Source organism: Beta vulgaris, chromosome 6 (genome assembly GCF_026745355.1).
Source record: "Beta vulgaris subsp. vulgaris cultivar EL10 chromosome 6, EL10.2, whole genome shotgun sequence".
NCBI lineage: Eukaryota > Viridiplantae > Streptophyta > Magnoliopsida > Caryophyllales > Amaranthaceae > Beta > Beta vulgaris.
In genome coordinates, this window is record NC_079207.1 from 10,313,856 (window position 1) to 10,336,504 (window position 22,649).

The 22,649-nt window shown below is 36.6% G+C and overlaps 1 protein-coding gene across 1 annotated transcript; it reads left to right on the top strand.

Annotated features, from left to right (window-relative positions):
- The first annotated feature begins 992 nt into the window (after positions 1 to 992).
- On the top strand, positions 993 to 3,692 carry LOC104895654 (extensin). Its single transcript, XM_010682221.3, has 3 exons — positions 993 to 1,108; positions 1,662 to 2,865; positions 3,159 to 3,692. The coding sequence occupies exons 1-3, from the start codon at positions 1,055 to 1,057 to the stop codon at positions 3,344 to 3,346; spliced, it is 1,446 nt and encodes a 481-aa protein (XP_010680523.1). The 5' UTR covers positions 993 to 1,054; the 3' UTR covers positions 3,347 to 3,692.
- The last annotated feature ends 18,957 nt before the right edge of the window (positions 3,693 to 22,649 follow it).

Below are 22,649 nucleotides of genomic sequence, written 5' to 3' on the forward strand. Positions count from 1 at the left end.
TAGAAGCAACACCCGGACCAAAATACTAGTTCATTTATCAAATAATGTTACATTCAACCAATAAATAGTGTTAATATAATAGAGATTAACATTTTCATTTTTAATGACGAGAGCCAATATTATTGTTCTTTTTATTCATTCTTTCAAACGTTCATTATAAAACAACGTCATATTCACTTTTGAATAGAGAGATGAGTTTAATAAAAGAAAGCTGGGTCATATTATTGGAAATTGCAAAATGGCCGATTTATTTGAAATTAATGTTCTTTTGATTCAATCAGATGTTATGAAATTGCCATGTTCATTGAATAAACTCGATGTTCTTCTGTTTTTCCCCATAACAGTGACGTGTGTGTTTCATTTTCTTTTACCTGTGTTTATCTGATCCGTGTACATTATTCTCATTATATCAGCCGTAAATTGGGGGTGTCTTAACCGGAGTTTGGGGTGTAAGGTTTGTAATGGACATTTAGGTAGGAGCCCTATGCAAGGATAACCTAGAGAATTTCATATTACTTATTGAAAAGAGTTATTTTCATGGATAATAGATTAACAGGAAATGAAAAAAATTAACTGAAGTTTTTCTTTTGAGAAGAAAAGATAAGTGCATTAATCAAAAGACGAAATGTCCATAAATATATAAGGAGCAACGTCTCTAAAACAATGATTCTCCTAACATTGTTCGACTCCGAATGCCATTACTTTAGCGAGGTTATGGGCCACAGTTCAAACTACTAGAGAAACAAGCTGGAGTTGGGTTCTTGTCATGTTGGAGAAGCCAATAGGAGGGGTTGACCTTGAATACTTAAAAGATGCCATTATCAGATCTAATGTTTGTCATAAGTACATGTTTTTATGTGGGGAAACTTACAACTCGGTTTCCCATCATTAATGCAAAGTTGCAATCGAAAGCCTAGTTCTCTTTCCAAACTAATTGTATGCCCTCACTAGCTATATATAGTTCACTCCACACACTTCCAGATACATCATTACCAAACAAACCCTTAAGCCTCAGTTTCTTCCTTCTTAGGTTTTCTCAGCCTTGCCAGTTACAATGGCTTCGAAAACTTCGTTCTTGTTTGCATGTTTTCTTGTTGTATCAACCCAGGTATATTCTCTATATATATTGTTACTAATTAAGTTCTCCTTTTGAGAAGTCATATTAGTTCATCACTTTGTTTTTTTGCTAGAGGGGGTATATATGCTTGCATTGTGTATTTGTGTCTATGTAGGTACATATTTCATATCTATATAATATTGTATATATGTGTTTATTCTTGAAAGTGAATTAAAATAAGAGTAGTTCAATAAATATTGTTGATTCCCAAGACAAAGAGTGATCAAAATAAAGTGGATACGTAAGGCGTCATTGCAAAAATGATGATATGAGACATTTTGCGATTATTTATTTGATAAATTGATCTATGAAATGCCGCTCTACATAACAAGTAACCCATGTAAACTTATTAATAGGTTTAGAATTACTTCGATTTATGACATTAAGATATAACAAGATTTAAAAGTCTGATAAACAATACAATAGAAAGATTAGATTTTGTAAATGTTGTTCACGTATTAATCACATACAACATGCATGGGGAGTTGTAATATTAGTTCAACAATATTTTAGCATCTATTCTCAAATTTTTAAGTCGATGCAGGTGTACATTGAAGCTCATTGTCCTCCGGGAGCTGAAGCACCTACCCCTTCAGTGTACGCCCCACCCCAGTCTCCCACCTCTCCACCACAGGCTCCTGCCACTCCTCCTGTCTATACCCCACCACAAGCTCCTGCCACTCCCCCAACTATCGCCACTCCTCCATCATACACCCCACCACAAACTCCTAGTACTCCTCCGAGTACTCCTGCCACTCCTCCAACTATCGCCACTCCTCCTGTGTATACCCCACCACAAGCTCCTATCACTCCTCCGACTCCTGCCACGCCACCAACTATGGCTACTCCTCCGTCGTACCCTCCACCACAAGCTCCTACCACCCCACCACAGACTCCTGCCTCCCCCCCAACATATGCTGCTCCACCAACCACCGCTACTCCTCCAACATACACACTCCCACAAGCTCCAACCACTCCCCCAACTCCCGCCACTCCTCCAGTCTACACGCCACCACAGACTCCAGCTACTCCTCCAACTTCGGCTACTCCTCCAGCTTACACTCCACCACAAGCCCCAACCACTCCCCCAACACCTGCCTCTCCACCAACCACTGCTACTCCTCCAGTATATACACCTCCACAAGCTCCAACCACTCCCCCAACTCCCGCCACTCCTCCAGTCTACACACCACCGCAGACTCCAGCTACTCCTCCAACTTCGGCTACTCCTCCAGTTTACACCCCACCACAAGCCCCTACCACTCCCCCAACACCTGCCACTCCTCCAATCTACACGCAACCACAGACTCCAGCTACTCCTCCAACTTCAGCTACTCCCCCAATGTACACCCCACCACAAGCCCCAACTACTCCCCCAACCAACGCCCCACCACAAGCTCCATCCACTCCACCAACCACCGCAACTCCGCCAATATACACTCCCCCAACACCAGCCACTCCACCATCTATGGCTACTCCTCCAGTATACACACCCCCACAAGCTCCAACTACTCCCCCTACCCCCGCTACTCCCCCAGTCTACACACCACCACAAACTCCAATTTCTCCCCCAATTTACACCCCAACAGCTCCCCCAACCTCCACTCCCCCACAAGCTCCAATCACTCCCCCAACTCCTGTTAGTCCTCCGACCTACACTCCACCACAATCTCCTTCTGCCCCTCCATCCCAACCTCCATCTGAATACCCACCAATCCCAGTGACTCCTTCCAAGCCTTACAATCACGGTATGTTAAATACAATATATTACTAACTTTATCAATCTGATTTTGATTGTCTTATTCTTTAAGTTTATGCTTTTAGATAATATTATTTTGACTTTTAACATATCAAACAAGATATACAAATTAGAACATGGGAGTTGTATATAAAAAAGTAATTGTGATTATGATTTTAATTAATCCATAAAGTTCTACTCTTGCGTTATTTTTATAAATATCACGTCTTCTATGAAAGATTACCTTTAACAATACAAGTATTATACATTGTAATATTGAAATGTGTGTTTGCAAAATGTCAGGGTTCTGCGTGGTCGAATGCATGAATAGATGTAGATCCTCACCAGCTTATGTTGGAAGGACAAGGATGTGTGTGAGAATATGCAGTGCATGTTGTAAAGCAAACGACAAGTGTGTTCCTAGTGCTTCCGTTACATGCCCCCGCTGGGACTCAATTCTATACCATGGTTATACCGTACAGTGCCCTTAAACATTAATTAAGGGCTAGTAGGCTACTTGCTCTAAGTCCCTAACACAAAAACTATAATTATATGTACTTTGCTAACGAATTGTATGGTTAAACTTTATTTAGCTACTTCCCTTTGATACCATTCCATAATAATAGTAAGTCGCACAATACTCCTTCATCTTGAGAGATTATGCATCTCAAATGATTCTATATCAGCAACGTTGTACCCCCTAGCTAGCTCGTTGGTGTATACTTCTTTTAACAATGATTTAAAGGAGTAAGACCATGAGGTTATCTTTCTGAATGTTCTATGGTTTTCTTTATCGAAATATATCGATTACTCGGAGTTGTACACTTTTTACAAGTATATTGAAATGGCCATAATCGAAACATTTCTATGAATAAAAGCGCTAAATTAGATTCAGAGCATATTTAAATTTGTGTAAAGCAATTTTTTGGTGGAATATGATGAAGTTGTGCTTCAAATTGTTATCTATTAGTTTCTTTGTTTTTAGTCATTTAAACATAGTTGTTACTCCCTTTATATTTTTTTTATCATTCTCACCTTCTTGTGCGCATCTTCCAATGCACCTCTTTGAACTTAAATATCTTTCATTATATATTAGTAAAAATTATAACGATTGAAGATTAATAACTTACTAATCAAGACGAATCAAACAAGACCCCACATGACTATATTTTTTTCTTATAAATTGAAAACAATTAAGAAGATTCTCTCTAAGTATGAATAGTGCCAAGATTTTAAGTGAGATTGATAAAAAAACAGAGGGAGTATTACTTAGTCAATAATTGTTTCCTTATAGGTAAGTAATAGTGGACTGATTTTATATGGGACTAAGGGCCTATTCTCCTTATTTGTCACTATAACATGCATCGTGTTTCAATTAAAATTGAGATTTCGAGATTGAGTTGAAACACACTGTATAAACGGATAATAAAAAGAAATGGGGACACAAAAGAGTTTTAACATGGTTCAATCTTCACTTCGAGATCTTCGTCCACCAAATCCACTAATAGCAAATTCCACTAATACCTCACTCAAAGTACAAGTCCCTACTATTAACTACAGTAGTGTTCCCCAATACTTAACTACAAGTGTTGTTAAGTTGAACTAAATACAAACTCGTGTACCCAACCCAACACTCTCTATTAGTAATGTGAAAATTACATATTGATTTTACCCTCAAACAAGTGCTTCTCAAATAACAAGATAGAGGCTTCGATAAACTCTTAGGTAACCACCTTAGTAATGTCAGAACACTGTGCTATACTTCTGCTTTTGGGGATTTTGTTTTTCATAAAATACTCAAGATAGCTCTAGAAAAACGTGTTTGCGAATGAGATGTATGCTCAACTTTTTAAAAGAAAATTTTGAAGATAATTTTCCTTATTAAAAAATATGATCCTATATCACGGATCTATTATATCTATTAAGGATGTTTTTCTTAAATCTTCTTGAGATCTCATCTTTCTAAAAGTTATCTCTTTCAAGTTATTTTTGCAACGATATTTATTTCTTTTTCATGACAAATTATATTTTAGAAATCTTGTATCTTTAAAAGAATAATCAGATTTTTCAAATCCCCTTTTTTTATTTCAAAGGAATTTTATGTAATTCTTATTATTATGTTACTTATTTTACTAAGTCTAATAAAATTATATAAAATATAATAATGTTATTTTACATAATAATTCTTTTATAATAGTGCACATATTTAAACATACTAGTTTGGTTACTTATTACATGTTCGACTATAATCAAAAGTCTAGCATTTGATTAGCAATCTTGTGTAAGTCCTATTGACTATCAATCGTAGAATAATAGCAAACAATAACAGAATATCAAATAAGAAAGCAGGAAAAATCACACCAGAACTTTTTACGTGGAAACCCAAGAACTGGGAGAAAAACCACGAATATGCACTAGGAATCGATGAACGTTCAAGAAAGATTACAAAAAGTGCTTAAGATCTCTCTCTATAGCCTTTTTCTCTCTCTAGATGTGTTTTAATGACAAAGAATACATTAATCTCGTAATTAGGGCACCTATATATACCTCCACTAAAGAAAACGCGTTTTCGGAGCCATCCCGCGTCAAAAACAGCCCTGCCCGATCAGGTCGGGCGAGACCCGCCCGATCGGGCGACTTTACGCCAAAACCAAACTGCTCCCGGGCCCGATCGGGCGTGTAGGCCCGATGTCATCGGGCGAGCCAGCGAGGCCATCTTCCCCTCTCGTCAATGCTGGCCCGATCGGGCGAACAAACGCCTTGTCGTTGTTCGTTGTTCTGCCCGATCGGGCGAGTAGGCCCGAAGCTATCGGGCGAGATCAACTTTCACTAGCTGCTGTGCCTCGTTGCGCCCCCGATCAGGCGGCCTTGCCCGACCCGATCGGGCGATCCCCCGAAACTTCAATTCGACGCAACCTTTCTCCACACCCCAATACACCTTCAAGAGCTTCATATGTTGCCATATACCCAACAATCTTCCACTTGGAGATAGGTGTAAGTGAAGAAAATACCATACCTTCATGATCTTCTCATTCATCTCAACTCCTAATCCACCATCTTCACCATCAATCAACGAAGACCAACTAAGGTCCTGCACAACCTTAGTTTATCGCAACTCACACTCTTAGTGAGCATATTCTGGATTCTTAGCACCCAACACTTTCTCCAGACTCAACTCATTCTCCTCCACTAAACTCCTGATATAGTGAAAACGCCTACGAATGTGTTTAGTCCTACAATGATACATGAGGATTCTTAGCCAAATGCATGCACTTTGACTATCACTATAAAGTATCACCTTTTCCTGTTTAATGCCCATCTCCTCAAGAAAACCAATCAACCATACCATCTCCTTACCTGCCTCCGACATAGCCACATACTCAGACTCTGTAGTAGACAAGGAGAATACACTTCTGTAACTTGGACATCCAACTCACTGCAGTACTCCCCACAGTAGAAACATATCCTGAAGTGCTTTTGCTTGTATCGATATCTCCACTGATATCAGCATCAACATAACCCTCTAGCTTTACTCCCTTCTGCCAGAAACAAAGCCCCATACTTGAAGTACCCTTCAAATACCTTAGTAACCACTTTACAGCTTCCCAATGTTTTTCACCTGGATTTGAAACAAACCTACTAACAACTCCCACTGCAAAAGCAATGCAGGTCGTGTGCACACCATGGCATACATCAAGCTACCAACAGCTGAAGCATAGGGAACAGTGGCCATCCGCTCCTTTTCTGCTTCTGTAGTTGGTGAATGCTCCCTTGTCAATTTGAGATCACTAGGAAGTGGTGAATTTTTGGGTTTAGCATCACCTACATTAAACCTCTTCAGCACCTTAAGAATATAATCCTCCTGAGACAACTTCAACATACCAGTAGACTTGTCCCTGAAAATCTTCATGCCTAAGATTTGTGTAGATTCACCTAAGTCCTTCATCTCAAATACTTGTGACAGCTTTCCTTTCACTCCATTTATCACATCCATACTAGTACCAGCAATCAGCATATCTCAACATACAGAAGTAAATAAACATAGTCATTTTCATACCTCTGAAAGTAACAACAATGATCACTATCAGCTCTCTTGAACCCACTGCTACACATGAATGTGTCAAACTTTATGTACCACTGCCTAGGAGCCTGCTTCAGTCCATATAAGCTCCTCTTGAGCTTGCACACCAAGTTCTCCTTTCCTTGAACTTGAAAACCATCTGGTTGCTTCATGTAAATTTCCTCCTCCAGATCACCATGTAGAAACGCAGTCTTTACATCCATCTGTTCTAAGAACAAATTTTCATAGCAACAATAGCCAACAAGATACGAATAGTAGTTAACTTCACAACAGGAGCAAATATTTCATTATAATCTATACCCTCCTTTTGTAGGAACCCCTTTACTACTAATCTCGCCTTATACCTGACACTTCCATCAGGCTCTTTCTTCAGTCTGAAGATCCACTTGTTGCTAAGTGCTCTCATACCTTTAGGTAATGCAGACAACTCCCATGTCTGATTCTTTTCCAGGGACTTCATCTCATCTTTCATGGCTAACTCCCACTTAGATGAATCTGTCGAATTTATTGCTTCCTTGTATGATTCTGGTTCACCTGCATCAGTTAGTAACAAATAATACATAGAAGGTGAATATCGAACAGGTGTTTTGGACACCCTTGCGGATTTTCTCAAGTCAACTTGAGAGACAATTTCCCTGTACTAGAACTGGAGCCTCTTGGTTGTATGACAATTGTATCCTCTGAATTACCAGGCTGTGAGATATCTGACTCCTCAGAATCAGACCCTGCAGGAGTGTGAACTTCATCTCTATGTTGCTCACCCAATTCTGGAACAATGACATCCCTAACATCAATGCCACCTATCTCCACAATCTCCTTCTCCTGAACTCCCACTACTTCAGTAATCTCAGATTTGTCACCAAATACATCCTTATACAGCTTAGTCTCATCAAATGTGACATCAAGTGTCTCAAAATCTTCCTCCTTTTGGTTCCCAACATCGATATCCATACTTCTCAGAACCATACCCAATAAAATAACATTTAACGCTTTTGGGTCTAACTTGTCACGTTTCTCAGATTGAACATATGCAACACAACCAAATAGTTTTAGAAAAGAAAGATTTACCTCCTTTCCACTCCAAACCTCTTCTGGCAACTTGAACTCCAAAGGAACTGATGGTCCTCTGTTTATCAAATAAGCTGCTGTACTAACTGAATCTGCCCAGAAAGTCTTAGGTAGCCCTGCATGCAACCTCATACATCTAGCCCTCTCAGTCAGTGTCCTGTTCATCCTCTCTGCAACTCCATTCTGTCGAGGTTTCCCTGGAACTGTCCTCTTCAGAATTATGCCGTTCTCCTTACAGAGTTTTGTGTACTCTGTCAACTCATACTCACCTCCATTATCAGACTTAATGCACTTGCAATCTTCCTACCAGTCTGATTTTCGACCTCAGCTTTCCACTTCTTGAAAGTTTCATGAAGTTCAGATTTCTTCTTCATGAAGTAGACCCACACCTTCCTGCTGTAGTCATCAATGAAAGTAACAAAATACCGTGAGCCTCCAAGGGATCTGACTGGTGAGGACCCCACAAGTCAGTGTGCACCAATTCTAGCTTCTCAGTTTTCAACTCCTTCTTGGCTTTGTGAAAGTCACCTTTTTCTGCTTGCCATAAACACAACTCTCACAAAATTCCATGTCAACTGATTTCAACCCTGACAACTTGCCACTTGAAGCTAAAATCTTCATCCCCTTCTCACCCATATGACCAAGTCTAGTATGCCATAACTTGGTCTCATCTACCGTGGCTGCACCAATCATGTCTTACACCCTGCAATAGTGTATAAGGTTCCCATCTTAGTACCTCTAGCCAAAATCATGGAACCTTTGGAAATCTTCCACTTTCCCTCACAGAACACAGTTTTGTAGCCACATGAGTCCAGTTGACTCACAGAAATCAGATTCTTTGCTAGGCCTGGAATGTACCTAACATCATGCAGTTTTAAAGTTCCTCCATTCGTAGTCCTGACAACACATCTCCCTTCCCCATTATATCCAAGGTCTTATCATCAGCAAGATGGACCTTTCCTAACTTCTTTGCCTTGAAGTCCTGAAACAGCTCCTTCATGGTGAAGAATGAAATGATGCCCCGAATCTAGGATCCACGACTCTATAGAACTATCAACACTCAAAACCAGAGCATCCTCAATCTCATTCGATGCAGAAAATATCGATGAGTTATCACTATCCTCCTGTCTTCTCATTATGATCAGATTTTCCACCCTTCTTCTTGGGATGTGGACAATCCCTCTTTGGATGACCCTTCTCACCACAATTCCAACAGGTAAAATTTGTTCTGCCCTTAGACTTACTTCGCCCCCTTGATTTTGATCTCCCTTGTGAACTCTTCCCTTTTCCCTTTTGTTTTCCCCTCCCTCTACCCTCTGCACTGTATGCTCCAGATGATTCTCCACTCTCTTTCCTTCGAATGCTCTCACTCAAAATAAGATCACGGACAACATCATAAACCAATTTCTCTTTACCAGAGGAATTACTCACAGAGCAGTAACAACAGTTTCCCAAGCAGTAGGTAAAGAGGACAACAAAATTAAAGCTTTCACTTCATCCTCAAAAGCAATATTAACAGACGATAACTGACTTATTATTGAATTAAATTCATTAATATGTTCAGCAGCAGAACTACCATTATTCATCTCTAAATCAAATAAACGGCGCATCAGATATACCTTATTCATAGCCGAGGGCTTCTCATACATATCTGACAGAGTTTTGATCAATCCAGCCGTTGTTTTGATGTCCTTGACATTGAACGCCACAGTCCGAGCCAATGTCAACCGCACCACCGCTAGTGCCTGCCTATCCAGTACCTTCCATTTAGCCTCTTCCATGTCAGCAGGCTTTTCAGACAAAGGTTGATACAGATTTTTCTGATATAAGATGTCCTCTATTTGCATCTTCCAATATCCAAAATTTGTCCCATCAAACTTCTCAATTCTAATCTTTGAATCCTCCATTGTTAATTATTCTAGATCTAGACAATGATCAAACCTAGCTCTGATACCACTTGTAAGCCCTATTGACTATCAATCGTAGAATAATAGCAAACAATAACAGAATATCAAATAAGAAAGCAGGAAAAATCACACCAGAACTTGTTACGTGGAAACCCAAGAACTGGGAGAAAAACCACGAATATGCACTAGGAATCGATGAACGTTCAAGAAAGATTACAGAAAGTACTTAAGATCTCTCTCTAGATGTGTTTTAATGACGAAGAATACATTAATCTCGTAATTAGGGCACCTATATATACCCCCACTAAAGAAAACGCGTTTTCGGAGCCATCCCGCGTCAAAAACAGCCCCGCCCGATCAGGTCGGGCGAGACCTGCCCGATCGGGCGACCTTATTCCAAAACCAAACTGCTCCCGGGCCCGATCGGGCGTGTAGGCCCGATGTCATCGGGCGAGCCAGCGAGGCCATCTTCCCTTCTCGTCAATGCTGGCCCGATCGGGCGAACAAACGCCCAGTCGTTGTTCTGCCCGATCGGGCGAGTAGGCCCGAAGCCATCGGGCGAGATCAACTTTCACTAGCTGTTGTGCCTCGTTGCGCGCCCGATCGGGCGATCCCCCGAAACTTCAATTCGACGCATTTCTTCAACGCAACCTTTCTCCACACCCCAATACACCTTCAAGAGCTTCATATGTTGCCATATACCCAACATCTTATCATCTAAACTTCTTTTGACAACTTTGTACTATGAAACAAGTAAACAACCAAACATGTTATACATACAAAAATGTGTTTATCATCATTAAAATCAATCTGATTTGGGTGGACCCGGTTTACGTTAACATTAGTGTGCACTAAGCAAAACAACATATCATTAATGAACAATCCACTATATTATGCGAAAACCCACTATATTATGCAGAAATCCACTATATCATTTAGACCCATACTATATCATGTAGAAACTCACTATATTATTCAGACACACTTACTATATCATTCAAACACATACACACTATATCATACAAAAACTCACTATATATATCATACAGAAACTCACTATATCATTCAGACACACACTATATCATACATAAACTCACTATATCATTTAGAAACACACTACATCATGCAGAAACTCACTATATCATGCAGAAACTCACTATATCATTCAAACACACACTATATCAAGCATAAACTCACTATATCATTAAGACACTCATTATATCATGGAGAAACTAAATCATTCTATATGTTAGAGCACGTGTCATGATATATACTACGCAACTTAGATCTTCCTGTATGTTAAAACATTTTTATTAATTCCTCTATTATCTTGCATATAATTTCACATTATGTTTTTCGTTAATAAAATATACTATATTTTATATAAGCTCACTATATCTCTGTAGAATTCACTATATGAAGTTAATATATTACCAACCTGGTGTACACTAATTTAGTGTGCACCGGGTCCATTTGAGTTTTTTTGAATTAAAATACCTGGGGATAAAGAGTCCTAACACTGGCGGTAGACAAAGGCTCGTTGAACGTTGACACACCAAGGCTGCCGGCGCGGGTGAAAAGTTGTGCCAATTTCCACGGGTAGCTATGCTAGTCGTCGTGTCGCAATACCATCATGCTCTATACCTTCTTTGTCACACACATCTCGATGCACAACACACCTTCGAGGCAATGCTTCCCATACCATCTCCCCCAGAGCTTGTCTTGGTGTCCAACTGTTTGAGTCTCTTAGGGGACTCAAACGGAGGTAATTTGGTCATTTTATGCGTTGGAAGATTTCACGTGCGTGTGGCTGACATTTGCTTGGTACCAATGCTAGGTTATAATGGTACCATTCTCCGAAAATATTGATACCTTGGTACCAGTCCTGATAACAATTTGATACCAATGTCAGGTTATAATGGTACCATTGTGTTTTATTTTAGGTGTTTGAGTCTTTTTTGGACTCAAACCGTTGGTTACCAAGCCTTTCTCATCTCCCCCACCATACCCAACAACATATACTAATGCCGTCAATTCGCCATACAATTTATTTGTATGAATAGTTCAATCAGGTAAACAGGTACCTCGATGAGAACTTATCCATATACTAGTCGTCAAAATTCATTAGTACTAACTTCAATTTCACATGTAGTAACTCAAACAAGTTTCTACTTGGCCGTGGGTGATTCGAGACCATTAATCTTAATATTATGGTTGCCTTAGGTAGGTTGACCTGGATTGGTTTTAATGAAGGAAGCTATTGTCAGATCAAAATATTCTACTTTTACTTAGATCACTATGTTCACTACAACAAACAGCTTCAAGGAGGGCAATTTAAATTGCCCTCTTTGATACAAAATTTGCCTTCATAGGCTACGAGGGAAATTTTAAAATTGCCCTTCCGTTGCCCTTGTAGCCCCGTTGTATTAGGTTTCAAGGACAAAACTCATATTTTTGCCCTCTTTGATCCAATAAAAAAAGGGCAAAAAATTTTACCCTCTTTGCTTCATCAACCAAGGCAAATAAAGTTGCCCTCTATGATCATCAAAAAGGGCAATACTTTTGCCCTCTTTGCTCAAAAACAAAGAAGACAAACACAATTGTCTTATTTGGTCTGCAACAAATAAGGCAAAAATAAGATATTGCCCTCTTTGTAATTTATCAAGCGAGGCAAAAATAAGATATTGCCTTCTTTGTACTTTATCAAGCGGGGCAAAAATAAAATATTGCCCTCTTTTTACTTTGTCAAGCCCTGCTAGTCATTATCTGAAAAATCGTTATGCATCGAAGATCAATCTAATATAAGTTGAGACATAAACCTTGTACATTCTGTTGAAGCTATGATGTATAGCGCACACCACATGTGAGTGTCCCACATTGATTAAATAAGAGAGATGGGTTCACTTTATAATGCAAAGGGGTTACTCCCCTTATTGCCATATGGTTTTAAGGTGGAACCTCCTTTGTGTTGTAAAGTGGACTCTCTCTCCTTGTGATGGGTGCGGCCCAAGCCCATATTTAACATGGTATCAGAGCCAGTGTGACAAAAAGGTCACGGGTTCGAATTTCAACCACCCCTCCTTTCTCAGTGGAATATTTCGCGCCAGGTATGAGGGAGGCCTGTGCTGCATCCACACTTCAAGCCCAAATGGCTCTTGCGTGAGGGGGCGTGATAGAGTATAAATCTATTCTTGGGGCCTCAACCATCAGCTTAAGCTTTTGGTTGAGTTGGTCCTTTGACATGGTATCAGAGCCAGGCCCACGACTGGGACCGTTAATTACTCTGGGCCAATTGAAAAAAAGGGACCTCACATGTGAGGGGGAGTGTTGAAGCTATGATGTATAGCGCACACCACATGTGAGTGTCCCATATTGATTAAATAAGAGAGATGGGTTCACTTTATAATGCAAAGGGGTTACTCCCCTTATTGCCATATGGTTTTAAGGTGGAACCTCCTTTGTGTTGTAAAGTGGACTCTCTCTCCTTGTGATGGGTGCGGCCCAAGCCCATATTTAACACATTCTACATAACACCATGGTAATACCAAGGGAAAAAAAATTATGATACTGATTTACTAAAGTTTTAACAAAATCATATCCACATAATGTTTACTTGAGATAGTGCAACAACATATACTAAAACAATTTATTCATCTAAATTATATTGTAGGAAGTTTAGGGTCAAATATATAGCTTCCTCAATACATGTCAAGAAAAGGAAATAAAAAGATCAAAAGTGAACTCATCGAAAATGCTCAAGTGAACTAACATTTCTACAATCACTTGATAACAATTCCGCACTGGCTTCGAGCCAAAGTTGTCATGTGCTGATAAACTGCAGAACAAAGAGATATGTCGAAGGAAATTCTATCACAATAGTACCTCCATGGCACATGGCACCTATAACAAAGAAAAAGCAGGATACATTACCAAGGAATTCTCCACACCATATGAACTCAAAGAATGAGATTGAGAATTTCAAAAAAAGGCAATCTTTCCATAAAAACATAAAGCATCACATGATAGGTACTCTTAATGGCACTAAGATTAAGAATTATGATTAATACCTTTAAGACAAAGATGAAACTCTTAAAGGAAAATCATAACACAAGCAAGCGAAAAAAAAGAGAGAGAATCTTCAATATGTACTTCAACTTTCAAGCATTCGGCACTTTTCTCCTTTAGCATATCCAAACACTACAACATGTTTTGACTAGAACTTCTAATTGACACTTCTATACTATAAGCAACAAATGAAATCAGGTTCTGTGAAGCAACTCAGATGCATCAAGCAGCCAATCTGCCAGCATCAAACAACCTAGCCTCTCATTTCATCACCCAATCAAACACGGACAGGGACATCTGCTTCCAATCAACCCCAACCACCATTCTCATCATCTCCAGTTGATTATCATACGACGCTAAAAACTCTAGTACATTCGTTTTGACTAGAACCCCTAATTGTACACTGTCAGAAACATTACTTCCTCCAAACATGTGAGCCAATTTTTCTTCATGAATTCCACCAATAAACTCACACTCATCCCAAAATCCTCATAGAGTTACAAATACAAATAAATGATATCCCAAAATAAACCTCTATTAACAAAGTTTCATTTTATTTCTTGCAAGGTTTTTGTGGGAAAAGTTTGAGCTAGGTGTATGATTTGGTGTTAAGGTTGCGGAACCTAAAATGTGGCCATCATGTGATGTGCAAATTGTATTAGTTGTTGTGGATATGTTCTGATATGATGATAATGAATTTGTATTAGTTGTTTGTTTGGGATTGATTCGGAAAAACTTTTCATGTTGATGTTTGATGTATGGTTAAGTACTTTTAGGGGATTTATTTTGAGTTTGCTATTTCATGTTCATAAAAAATCTTCAAAGAATGCATATAGGTAGCTAGAATCGAGTTCGAGTTGGAACAAAGTTCGAGTTCGAGCTTTAACTGAGTTCGAGTTCGAGTTCTAGTTCGAGTTTAGGTTTCGAGTTCGAGTTCGAGCTTGAAAATTTGAAGCTCGCGAGTTTTCGAATCGAGTCGAGTTTAGGTATGAGTTATAGAGTTCGAGTCGAGTTTAGTCAAACTCGAGCTCGACTCGCATCATTGCAAGCCCTACTTATAGTATCTCACTGTTACCAGTCTTGACATCTCTTATGTTGTTCAACATGTGTGTTTACATATGCATGATCCGAAAGTTGAACATATGCATGCTAGCGCATTGTGCGCTACATTCAGTGTACTATTGGCTTTGGTCTCCATTTGTACAAGTCGTCTCTTGCTTCTCTCATTTATTATACAGATGCAGATTAGGGTGGGTGTCCAAACACTCGTCGCTCCACATTAGGGCCGGGTACTGTATTTTCTTGGGTGATAACTTGCTATCACGGTTCTCGAAACGACAACCCACTTTGTCGAAATCAAGTTTTGAGGCCGAATACCGTGGTGTGGCTAATGTTGTTTCTGAGTCTTGTTGGTTACGTAATCTCCTACTCGAGCTTCGTTGTCGTATCCGCAAAGCAACATTAGTTTACTGTGACAATGTTGTCATATACCTCATAGGTAACCCAGTTCAGCATCAGTGCACTAAACATATTGAGATGGACATCCATTTTGTACGCTCAAAAGTTGTACGTGGAGAAGTTCGCGTTCTTCATGTCCCGTCCCGATACCAAATTGCATATATCTTCACCAAAGGTCTTCCGCGCGTACTTTTTGATGATTTTAGGGACAGTCTAAACGTTCGCCAACCTCCCACTTCGACTGCAGGCCAGGGATGTGATAGACTATGTTATATTCAACATAGTCAAAGTTATTTTAGCACATGTATATTCTTGTATAATATTTCCTTAAGTGTAGCTAATCTTGTTACTATAGTCTAGCATTCGAATGTGTTGTACCTTCTATATATATTGTTAACAAAGTATTAATGATAATCTCTAGCTAACACTCTTATTACGTAACTTACATGAGAATATTGATGTCATATTCTCTTACCACAATTCCTTTTAAGGTATATTGTTTTCAAACTCAAACCTTTCAATATTTTTTTTTACTTATCACGTCGTGACGTGAATTTTTCAATTTGTTAATGGACAAAAAATACGAAAAGCAGCAAAATAAATTATGAAATTTAAATATAATAACAAATTTGTTTATTATAATTGACTCGAAGTCGGGAAAAAAAACTAGTTAAGGCTTTAAAACTAAAAATATGGATGTATGCATATATATGCCAGATAATGGATATGTAGGGGACCAAACAATAAATTACTTAAAGATGTATATTTTATTATTAAATATGACATGAATATATTCACACCTTCAAATCGATTAGCGTCGAGGGAGTGGTGGTAGCTCAGTGAACATCCCAAATTTCAGATCATTACCCAGGTTTCGAATCCTCATCCCAACAATATGTTAGTGATTATTCTTGTGATAGTAATGGGCCTTCAGGCTTGTTTGGGCTATTTAACCTCATATCCAACATTTAAGTTGGTGTACCCTTTAAGCTAATAGCTTAACAGAAGTTAATTTTCAGACTAAATATCTCTCCTAATGAAAAACCACAGCTAACTACGTAACAAACTTGTCTTCCCGTTGATTCCGTATGCAAATACATCACTGGCGAGAAACTTTTGCCGTTTAGATAGTGATTTAAGGATACTCTCTCCACTGGAACTATAGCTATTCCATAACATAATTCTCATGGGTCACAACTTAAGAATACGAGATTATCTATAAAATATCTTCTAACTAAAAAATAGTATCGACTTCTTTTTGTCTCACGTCTTACTTAATGGAACTCTTAAAATGCTTGATCAACTCTCAACACAAATAAAAATTGATATTATAATGTAAATTGATATTGTTTCGACGAAAAAGGAGTTTGAAGTAAACTAACGCAAATAAATACCCCTACAGATTAATAGCCTAGCAAGAGTTGATCTCTGAACCAATTATCTAACCTAATTAAAAAAAATCAATTAGAGTCATACATACATCCAAGAGTCCACTCATGGTACACCCTGGTGTACCATGCTAAGGGACACGCTGGTAATTTCGGGGCAATAAATGACAAAAAACAAAAATCTGAATCCAAATCTTCTTTCTCGCTATTGCTTCAATTCGAAACCTTATAAACAGAAAAAAAATGGAGAACTCAACACAACCTTGCGGATCATTAATGGCGGATTCAACTCAAACACAACAATGGAGATCTGAAATTCGCTCATTTCTCTCAATTCTTTCTCGCCGGAAAAATCTGATTTTCAATTATTCTCTCTCTCCTCCTTCCAAACCTTCCAAACACAACAATGGAGATTTTAAATTCGCGTGAAAAAAATTCCAGATCTGAAATTCACGAGATGATGATGACGCGGACTCGAGATGATGATGACGCGGACTCGAGATGATGGTGATGAGGCGACTGAAGAGACCCGCGACCCAGATCTGATTATGTTTTTGCTCATTTGTTTTGTTGTTGTTGTTTTGCTCATTTCCCCTCAGTTATTCGTATTGCATAAACTATAGATGTTATTGGTTGTTTTACATGATCAGGACATGAACAAAATTATGGGTGCTGATTTTGAATTATCATTGTAGGAATGAGCAAATGTATTTTGCAATAATTTTGAATTCTAATGTTCAAATGAGTCAAGCATCTATGCTCATTTACAATGATTGAAGATTATATGTGCTCATTTATATAATTTGTGTTGGATGATTATTGGTGCTTAGTCAACTCTTATGTACTTGCTCTAGTCTTTTTTTTTTTTTTCTATTCATTTCATCTCTTTCTTCATTTTCTTTTTTTGCTTACCTGTAATTTGTTCGTTTTCATAACTGCTCATTTGCACCAAGTTTGCTCATTTTCTTAAATGAGTAGAAATACTTGCTCATCTGCTCATTTTACTCATTTGCTCATTTGATCATTTGCTCATTAGCCCATTTTGCTCATTTGGCGAAAATAGCCTTAGATGTACCATGAGCATGGTACACCCAGGTTTACTATAAAGATTCTCTACATTCAAGACTCGCTGAACACAGCTACGTAACATACTTGTCTTCCCATTGTTTCCATATGCAAACACATCATTGGCGAGAAAATTTTGCCGTTTAGATAGTGATTTTAAGAATACAGCGATCATGTTTGATACTCTCTCTCCACTGGAACTAGCTATATTTTTTTTGATGCAAACTGGAACTAGCTATATTTTTCATAACATAATCCTCATGGGTCACAACTAAGAATATGAGATTATCTAAACAAGTAGTTTCTAGTTCATACTTGACTTCTTTTTGTCTCACGTCTTACTTAGGCTCCGTTTGGTAGAGCGTAAAATATTTTCAGTGTAAAATGATTTTCATGGAAAACAATTTACAATGGAAAACACAATTCCAAAATTAGTTTTCGTTGTTTGGTTCGATGTAAGAAAAATGATGAAATGAAAGGGAAAGTAAGGAGGTAGTGAGAGGAGTGTACAAGAGAGATAAGGAATATAGTTTTCCCTTCATTTTGAAAGGAAAATGGTTTTCCATCATTGAGAGAGTAATTTTACTCCAAGGGAAAATGATTTTACACTCTTTTGTCAACCAAACAATGTAAAACTGAAATTAAAAACTGAAATTAGAGGAAAACGTTTTACACCCTACCAAACGGAGCCTTAATGAAACTCTTAAAATGCTTGATCAACTCTTAACACCAAAAAAAAAATTGATATGATAGAGTAAATTGATATTGTTTTCGATGATAAAGGAAATGGAAGTAAACTAATCCAGAAATCATTGGACCTATATGTAAGCCGATCAAATTAAAACATTAACAAAACATTATTACACTTCACTTAACAAGACTCGGGCTATGGGACTTTACCTTAGTTAGACTATAAGGCAGAGTTAACTCTAACTCAACTCCATCTGATTGACTCGTTTGTCTTCTGTATGAATGTCTAAACTAAGTATTGATCAATTGGATGATGACAAACTTACGTAGGAAGGATGGCTGCTCGGTTCGATGAATAAGACAATCTTCGAAAATTGTGTTGAAATGATCTCTACTAGTCGGACATTAGGTGTCAGAATGCTTAATAAAATATCTTTTCAAAAAGGGAATAAGGACAACATGTGCAACTCACTGCCACGCCGTACATAACCTAAGGGTTTTTTTAAGCTGCCATCCGAATTTGTTTAATTAGGGGCCGAAAACAATATTTTAATGATTTTCGAATTCTATTTTTAATTAATTTTCATATTAGAGTTCCAGTGTAACTATTTAAATGCTTTTGAGCCGTTATTTTTTTTTATATAAATAAGAGTGTCTATTTCAAACGCCAAAACCAATTACAACTTACTTTCTCTTCTCAAGCAAACCATCTAGAATGTGTTCCAAGAGAATAGAACAAAAGAAAGGCACTACTTACAAGGATTTAATCCATGTTCTATCTCCAATACTTCCTCCGTTTCGTTTTAAATGCAACAAATAAATATTTTATATCTCACAAATAATACCCATTATTGCATTTAAAAAGAAACGGAGGAAGTATTTGCTTTCATTGGTAAACAACTAAGAACTCTATATTTCAATATATGATGCATAATTGCATATGCTTTACAGTGTGTTCTACACTATATATTCACCTTGCACATCCAATATGCTTTATTTCTGGCCTGCCAAACATTATAAACCAAAGCTTCAAGTGGAGCTACCTGAACTGCTCTTTTAATCTTTGAACCCTTTTTCCTCCTGATCATCCAAGTTATAATCTGGTGCAAGTCTATGAATTGAGTCTGCAAACTGCACCATTGCTTTATTCTAGTAAGACAGGTGCTGCTGAAATGACATGTAAAGAATGAATGTGCATGACTTTCTATGGTTCACCACATAATAAGCAGAGATCATCAGCATATACACTCCTATTCTAAATAGTCTATCCTTTGTCTGAAGCCTCCCTTGCATTGCAATCCAACAACAGAACTTATGTTTACCAATTCCCATTCTGCCCCATATTACATTACACCATTGTAAATTTTAAGTCGTTAATAGAGTTAACTATTCCATTTATAATAATACTTCGAGAAATACTCTTTTCTGGTGAATGACAAAGCTTATCTAACAAATTTTATCGCTTGTGAATCTATTCTTTTATTTTAAGATTAGCGCTTGTTTTTCCTTTGTAATTTCGGCTGCTTCACAAACCTATATAATGCTAGGAAGGAAATTTAAACATGACTTTTATTCTTAAGAGGCCAACTTTTTATTAAAGAAACTGACCTTGGACTAAGATGCCAAGTTCAACATTTTTTACTATATATATTATTGTACTTACGCGAGCTAGACTAAAAATCCAGCTTTAACTTTTATTATTAGGAAAATTTGTTAAAAAAAATCTTTTAAAGGTTCTTGAAAAAAAAAAATCTCATAAAGCATTTTTTGTGAAATAACTACAAACATAATTTTTCTTGCAAGAAGCAATCTATTTTCATTTTTGGTGTGTTTTTTCACAATTCCGACATTAACCCTTTTATCTTTCTTCAACCCCCTATTTCTATTATACTAGCATTTTTTGCATGCGATGCGTGCTTGGATTTTTTTCAAAACATAAACTCGATTTTTTTCGACGTATGTAAAAGTCAAAATTTGAACATTAGACATACAAAATATAATTGTTTTTATTTACAAAATTTAATTGGTTTAGTCTCTGTCACTTAAGTCTCTCACCAATCTTTTTTTTTTTCAAGGTCAAAATTCTATGAACAAAATAGAAATTTTATTGAATTTATCTTTGATTTCTATTATTATAATTTTTTTAGTTGATTTTGAATTAAGTACACTACTTCATATATTGTGAAGAAAGTGGACACTTAGATTTCAAGTCAAATTTTTGTGAGTATGTATTGACGTTGTAGTGTATTGGTTGTAGTTTGTAAGTTAATCTTTTGGTTTTTGTAAAGTTTCATCATTTGAGTGATTTGTATAATGTAAATTATACAATTCTATGATTTTAGTTGACTTGTGAGTGATTGTTATAATTTTATTTCCAGTATTTTTATTTGAATCTCCCTTTGGTTTGTAAGTGGATTTGTAATTTAGAAAGAAAAAGGGATAAAATAGTCTATTCATTCGGGGACACCATAGCTCCCCCTTCCCTTAAAATAGAGATATGTTGTACTTTAATTCTTGAATGATATTTTACATAAACCTTTTTACCTTGATAATTATTCGCTATAATATAATAGAAAGAGATAGGTCCAAATATATGTAAGAGTTTCATTATATATAGGAAACACTATGAAAAATTAAATAATTTTTTTCCTCGTCTAACATCTAAATTATAATTTCACTACAAATACACCTCGGTTTTTTTCCTTGTCTAACTTCTAAATTTTGTTTGCACACATTGATATTTAAAAATTTCCATCATTTCAAATTTGGTCCTTTTCTAAATTTTAACACTTTTTAGCTTCAATTATATGCTTCAATTATATTTGAAATGAAATTTTGATTTTTTTCATACACAATTTGATATTGGAATTTTTTTTTAGAAAAACAAAAATTGTTACTTTTTGCAAATTAATTTAGTTTTTTTTTCTGAAAATGGATTTTTGCAAAAAGTTTGATATTGTTTTGTTTTTCAAAATTTATTTCTGAACATGGATTTTTTGCAAAAGTTTTGGGCAAAAATTTAAATATTGTTTTTTTTTTTTAGAAAAAACTAAATTTGTTTTATATGAAAATGAATTAAATTTAAGTCTGATTGTATAAAAATCCTTTTGAACTCATTGTTGTCATCTCCATTTTTTTAGCTACATAACATTCAACTAATTTCCTATTGTTTATTTCAACTAATGTGAAATAATTTGGAAGTTCGCAAATTATGCGATGGATGAATGTGTGATATCACCGTCAAAATCTTATGTTTTTCTCAAATTTGTGTTTATAGTAACTTTTGTGAGTATTTGTAAGTAAATTTTTGTAGTAAATGTTTTTTTTTGTATTGATGTTCTAGATTATTAGTTTTACTTTGCATGTTAATTTTGAGTTTTAATAAAAAATTTTGATTATTTGAATGATTTGCAACATGATTTTTTTAATTGTATGAGTGATTTGTAAAGTTTCTTCTTTTAAGTGATTTGTGAGTGAGTGTTGTAAATTAATTTTCGGTAGTTTTTTTTGAGTCTCGATTTTAATTTTGAGATTCCTTTTATAATTTAGAAAGGGAAGGGGGGCAAAATAGTCAGTTCAAAAGAGGACACCATAGCTCCCCCCTTCCCTTATATAATAGAGATAAGTGAGGGGGGGAGATGGTGTCCTCTCATACAAAGTCTAATATATCCTTAATGAAATTAAATTGTCATATAAATCTTTTCTTCTTCCTACTTGCCATATATATTGAACAAGTTAATAAAGGAATTGAATTTGAAATTTCAATTACATATTAAATTAAGGAGAATGATTTCCTCTTATTACCTACGTTTGAAAAAAAATTATTCGAAAATTGAATTAATAATATAACATGTTTTATTGACACAATTAGAAAAAAAAAAATTATAATTTTAAACTCTTTTCGACGATTGAAATTGATACATAAATTTTAATTAAAACTTGAATTTCATATTAATAATTATACTCATAATATTTTAAAACCTAAATGTTGATTGTTCTTCGGTAATCTCTATTATATGAATCAAACTCTTTTCGACGATTGAAATTGATACATAAATTTTTCTACTTTTTT